At 43.2% G+C, this 6,015-nt stretch overlaps 1 protein-coding gene across 13 annotated transcripts in view; it reads left to right on the forward strand.

Annotated features, from left to right (window-relative positions):
• Window positions 1-5,668, forward strand: part of UBAP2L (ubiquitin associated protein 2 like) — a 43,882-nt gene extending 38,214 nt beyond the window's left edge. For 3 of the 13 annotated variants that reach the window (XM_079141088.1, XM_079141081.1, XM_079141090.1), the window contains exons 25-28: window positions 2,448-2,515; window positions 3,452-3,649; window positions 4,055-4,105; window positions 4,930-5,587. In XM_079141088.1, coding sequence (XP_078997214.1) covers window positions 2,448-2,515; window positions 3,452-3,649; window positions 4,055-4,105; window positions 4,930-5,025 — 413 coding nt within the window. In that variant the 3' untranslated portion in view covers window positions 5,026-5,587. Of the gene's footprint in view, window positions 1-2,447; window positions 2,516-3,451; window positions 3,650-4,054; window positions 4,106-4,929; window positions 5,588-5,614 lie in introns of those variants that run through there. The other 10 variants (XM_079141093.1, XM_079141085.1, XM_079141094.1 and 7 more) reach the window with 5 other exon arrangements.
• The last annotated feature ends 347 nt before the right edge of the window (window positions 5,669-6,015 follow it).

Below are 6,015 nucleotides of genomic sequence, written 5' to 3' on the forward strand. Positions count from 1 at the left end.
ATTGGTGATCAGCTAGTTGATGGATCAGGTTCTGTGGAAACTGTGCTAGCCTGGAACATTGTTCTTAGTCCTTTGATGGCTTCTCAGAGATTGTGGATTATTAGTTATTTTGCACTTGTGGGTAGCAAAGGATATATGGGAGAGATTTGATTAGACATCCTAACTATTGGAATTCTAATCACCACTCAGTTCACCATCTAGTACACCATCAGCCCTTTTTGTTTATAGAGTTAACTTAGATCACCATCTTTGGTTAATTGGAAACCAAAGTGTTCAGCTTTCCTTGTATTTGTTCCCAGCCCTCTGGAGTTACTTTGCTCTGTGGAGGGTTTAGGGTTAGGGGCTGTCATACTAGGAGAGAATGATTCTTGTTTTTCCTCCCTACCATCCATATTATGTTGGAATGATTATCACTGTTTGGGAGTAGGTATAGGCAGGACATGATACTGGAAAGAAAATGAGAGATCTTTAATCTGAGCATAACCATGGCATAGGGTAGGGAAATCAATACCCATTATTTTCTAGATTCTCTAATACTAACCTTGAGACTATGGTGACTACACAGTATTCTCTCTCTCTCCCCCACTTTTTTCCCCCTGCATTTCTAATTCCTTAACCTCATATCCAATTTAAGACCTCTGGACTAGAAGCTGTTTTTTAGCTAGTTTAGTCTCTGAAAAGAATGAGACAAGGTAGGGGCATATTAGAATTAAATGTCTCCTTACTACCCAGATTAAGAATCCAGTTAGTCATTTTTCCCTTCCTACAGAGCAGCCTAGCCTTGATTTGCAAAGAGTGAGCCTTTGCAGTAAAGAAAAATCAGTGTTTCTTGGAATTTGTCTTTAAAATGTTCTATTTATATGTTTATTCCACCTTGAGTCCCAATTCTTCCCCACAGACTTTATTTTGTAGCTATTTCTGTACATGAACTCCTGTCCTTAAAATTATGCCTGCAACCCTGTTTTTCTCTAGATGAGCACCTGAAGTTTGAAAAGGAAAGGGGGAAAATACCCCATTAACTCGTTAAGAGGTTCCCATATTGTTCCCTTCTACTTCAGTGCCTTCAGAGTATAGAGTTGATACTTTGGAGATGGGGAAGTATTTTCTTTTGCTTGGTTTCTGTAGTTCTGTTCTTTTTCCTAGTTGGTGTTTGCTCCTCCCTGGAACTATCTGGACTTATGATGTGGGAGGGTTTTCCAGGTTAAGATGCCTCTTCTGTTGGGAAGATTCTAAAGTGACTGTCCAAGGTGGGCTTAACTTCTGAAGGCTGGCTTTGTCCTAGGCATTGGTTGGGAGGATTTGGGTGCTGGAGTTTGAAGGGGAGCTGCTGTTGTATTGTGGGTAAATGGAGAATTCCTGACTTGTGATTTGTTCACTTTAATATAGTGCTTCTGAAAAACTTTAACATCAGAGTGGTCTAACAGCAGAGGACCAGGGCATAGATAGAAACCCAAAGTTATTCTGGCTTCATTTTGTTTTTATGGGACCTAATGTATCTTTAAAATCATGCTTTAAATTCCTAGCTATTTATTTCTCAAATCTTTAAAATTTCTTTTGAACTGCTAGATTATTTATCCCATGGCTTTTTCTGTCTCCTTGATCCACTGCTCAAACCCTAGGAAGAAGAGGGTAGTATATATTTCAGTTTGAGGAGAACAAATTAAAATGAATGGTTGTACTGCTATGGTTTCCTTAAAACTATAGTAGTTTTAGGAAGTATTTGAACTGGAAACATGCAAATTGGGATGTGGGTTAGAGCTGCATTTCATGGAGAACTGAAGTTGTAAACTAAAAATGACCATGACATTTAATTTTTGTATAGGCTTTAGGAAATAGTCTACCCTTATCTACATACTTTCCCCTCCCTGCCACTGTGCTTAAAATTGTATAAATGGAAATTCATAAAAAATAGCTGAAAAGCTCCAAGACTGGGAAAAGTGGACTAAGTGAGCTAAGGCTCTAAGACTGAAAGTGCACTTGGGGAGTGAATTGGACTGTTCCTCCAGTACTTATTAGTATGGATTTTGAGCCCCAAAAATGTCTCTTCAGGAACTATCCAAGTCTTCAGGGGCAGAACTGTGTGGGGTTTGGGTGGATTGATTTGAAGTGGACATTAAATTTTTATTACATCCTTTTGGCTTTGGCACAGAAGTGTTTTGAAATCACATATGCTAATGAGGTTTGGTTATTTCCCCTTGCTTCCCCCCAAAAAACAGCTCACCTCAGCCTCACATACACTCTACATACATCTGGAAAAGGAAAATGAACTCTTAGGGAGTCTGAGTGTCATGAACTCTTATAATCTCAGAACTGACCTGAAGGTGGAAAAACAGACCAAAATTCCCTTGCAGTGCTATAGCTAGAAAGGCTGCAGACGTCATTTCACCCCAGGAACAGGGCCAGCAGCTAGCTGAGCTAACCCTCCTGTCTGTTTCCTCCCCCCTCAGGTGTTTCAGTCACCTCCAGTAACACGGGCGTGCCAGATATCTCTGGATCTGTGTACTCCAAAACCCAGGTAGGTGCCTGGCTCTGGACAGAAGTAGAAAAAGAGATAGGAAGTGGAGTTGCACTGGTAGAAAAAATGGGCAAGAACAGAAAAGGTGTCAAGTTCATCCTACCTTTTTAAAATAGTCTCTAGATTTCAGTTTCTTCAGGAGATGGAACTTAGCCCTCTGAGAAGAGCAACAAAAAAAATGAATAGGAAGGTGAGGTGTGGAACATTGTTGTAATGTGATATGGCTTATCGTGCAGTTGTCCTGGCCCTCTTAACCCACCTATTCCCAACCTTTTTCATAATTTTCCAAGAGAACAAATATGGGAAAGAAGGGAAGATAATTTTTTTCTGTTCTTTGTAAGTCTAACCAAAGTAGGAATGGGAAAGGATATAACTGAGTGCCTAAGTGAAGCATTTGTTACAGAGTTAGCCACAAGTTGTTTTGTTTCTTTAATCCCCCATCACATAAATAACTAAAAGTTTGCTATAAAGTGTTAGGGGTTTGAGGAGCAGAGAGTGCCACAGAGCCAAGTCCTTGAACACTCAGTACCTCAGTGTATATTCATTTCTCTTAGAATGTCCAAGTAGTTCTAATTCCTACCCAACTCCAGGGGCAGGGAGGCCAAGAATAGTCAGCTAATTTCCCTATGTTCATATACAATACTAGATTTTACAATAACTTCACATTTATCCTTGTGTTTGATCCCTATAATAGAGAGGTCAGTAGCATCCCTGTTTTATGTATGAGGCAACTGAGGCTGAGAGATTGGTATATTCCCAAGGATTGGGTAGCTGTTAAAGGGGAAGAGTTGGGACTGAGACTTGAATATTTGACTTCAGATGTTCTGTTCCTTCCGACCATGCTGTTTTCTGAGGTGGGGGGAGCTTTGGCTCAGAAATTCCCAGGACTCCTTTGCTGATATCTTTTACTCTTTCTCCTCCTGTCCTCCTGAATAGCAGTCCTTTGAGAAACAAGGTTTTCATTCCGGTACTCCTGCTGCCTCCTTCAACTTGCCTTCAGCCCTAGGAAGTGGGGGGCCCATCAATCCGGCCACAGCTGCTGCCTACCCACCTGCCCCCTTTATGCACATTCTGACCCCCCATCAGCAGCCGCACTCCCAGATCCTTCACCATCACCTGCAGCAGGATGGCCAGGTAACAGCCCTTCTCCTTCTCTCCTTTCCCTTCCTCTTACTTCCTCTCCCTTTAAACTCCCTTTCCTTTTCTTACCCTTCCTCACCACCACCTTCACCCAGTCCTCCCCAGTGCCAGCCAGGGGCACACAGCACATACAGACACAAGCGCACATAACATGAGCGGCCGGCAAAGGAAATGTCAGAGAAGGGGCCAGATCAAAACCCTTTTTGCCCAGTTTCTTTGGTGTCTTTTTTCCTCCTCTCATGGCACAGTTGTCCTCATCCCATCAGACCTGGGTGTCACTTCCCTTTTACCTCTCCCAGCCTTCCCCCTTTCCTGACATTATAGCTTTCCCTTCTAATGGTGGAGTTCTATTGTCAAAGTTTGTCCCTTTATTTTCCATATATCCTGGTTCTGCCTCAGCTACCATATTTGCAGATGATTCTCTGTTGCCAGCGCCAGCAGGAGGAGCAGGTAATGAAACTGAATGATATGCTTGAACCCAGTCCTTTTTAGACCCCATTTCACCTCCAAAGCCTAAGGGAACTTGAAAAGATTGCGCGGTCACACACCGGGATACACAAACACAAAACACCTTGCTGAGCTCTCTGGCCTCCCTGTCCTCTTTCCTCCCTCCCTCCTCAATACCCTCTTTATCTTTCTACCCTTCCCCAACTCTGGAAAAACACTTGGTTACCAGAATGGAAGAGATTGTTGAGGCAGAATCTGGAGCCTGAGGCCTCAGACTGTCTCTCCTTCCTTGCTGAAACAGGCTCATAGATGTGATGTGTGGTGGTGGATGGATCCACGGGGTGGTACAAGAGACCTCTTAAGAGCTCCATCATAGATGGCTGGAGACCTAGAGAAAGGGTTTCCCTGCTCTCAGCTTTTCAAAGTGAGACATTCATAGGAATTAATGAAAATGGAATCACCTTGTGATCAATCACTTATTTCCAAGAACCATAATTTTCTTAGTACCCTTTTTTCCAGACCCAGATTGGGGGTAGTGGGAGAAGGTAGAATTCAAAATGTGCAGAACTGAGTCACTATCCTATCTTAAAAGGTATCTTGTCCTCTTTTCATCTTTCCCCTATTTAAAGGTCAAAAATGCTTTCCTGCATGTAAGAGGGGGCATATTAGCTACGGAAACTAAATTTTCTGTGGTTGAAAAGTAAATGTCAAAGTAGAGTCTGAGCAAGGGGAACAGGAGAGTAAGGCAATTTTGCACATCTCCACCTGAAGTTGTCCCACTAACTAGACACCTTTTTCCTCCCCATCATCCTCCCATTCCCCTGCAGACGGGCAGCGGGCAACGTAGCCAGACCAGCTCCATCCCGCAGAAGCCCCAGACCAACAAGTCTGCCTACAACAGCTACAGCTGGGGGGCCAACTGAGGCCCCGACCCTCCTCTCCCGGTCCTATCTTCTGAGAGGGCTTCTCAGCCTGGAAACTATGGAAACAGCATCAAAGAGAGAAAGGAATGTGGGGGGGTTCCGCTGCCCCCCACCCCCAGCGGCCCACCCATGCCTCAGCTTCATGTCTGTCCCATTCCTATACCATCCCCATCCTGTTGTATGTATTATAGGATTTGTATTTTCTTTCTTTTTTTTCCCCCCTTCCTTTCCTCTTCCTCCTCCCTTGCATTCAAGATTATGAAATTTTGCTGTGGGCCCTGCACTTCCTTCACTTCTTCCTGTTCACCCTGGTGGTGTATGGGTGAGGTGGGGAGGCGGGACCCCCAAATATATATCAGCCCAACAGCCCTAAGTCTCCTCCTTTATTATTAGGAAAACAAAACAACAAAAAAATGGCGTCATGAATATGAACAGCATTGTCAGATGAATTAGTTAAAGTGGTTTTTTTTTTCTTTTTTTTTTTTTTTTTTTTTTGTACTGTGTCCTCAAATTTAATGGATTAATGTGTCTTGTATATATAAAAAGAAAACCTCTACCTTCAGCCTCTGCCCATTCTTGCTCCGTCTAGGATATCCTCAGTCTCGTCGATGACCAGCTTGGTGAATAAGTATTACCGTACCAACTGGGCCTCCTCTTGCAGGCCTCGAAGGCAGTGGAATAAAATGAAATCTTTGCCCTTTAAGAACTACTCTGACCTTAATGTGCTAGTATCTTGCCCTGGAAGGGAATTTCTTCCCTTCACCCCTAAGAATTTCACTTGTGACTGGAAAGAACCACTACAAATCTTCATTTCTTCCAGAAACTGCCACATCTTCACATTTCATACAGTGAAGGGAGAGGATAGAGATTGAATGAAAGGGGGGGAGGATGAAGAAGGAGAAAGGAAGTATTTCCAAAAACATGGCGAAGGGGTCAAGTTCCTCCCAGAAGTCCTCCCACCCTCTTTACCCAGACCTGACCTACTCTCAC

Source organism: Sciurus vulgaris, assembly GCF_902686455.1.
Source record: "Sciurus vulgaris genome assembly, chromosome: 1".
NCBI lineage: Eukaryota > Metazoa > Chordata > Mammalia > Rodentia > Sciuridae > Sciurus > Sciurus vulgaris.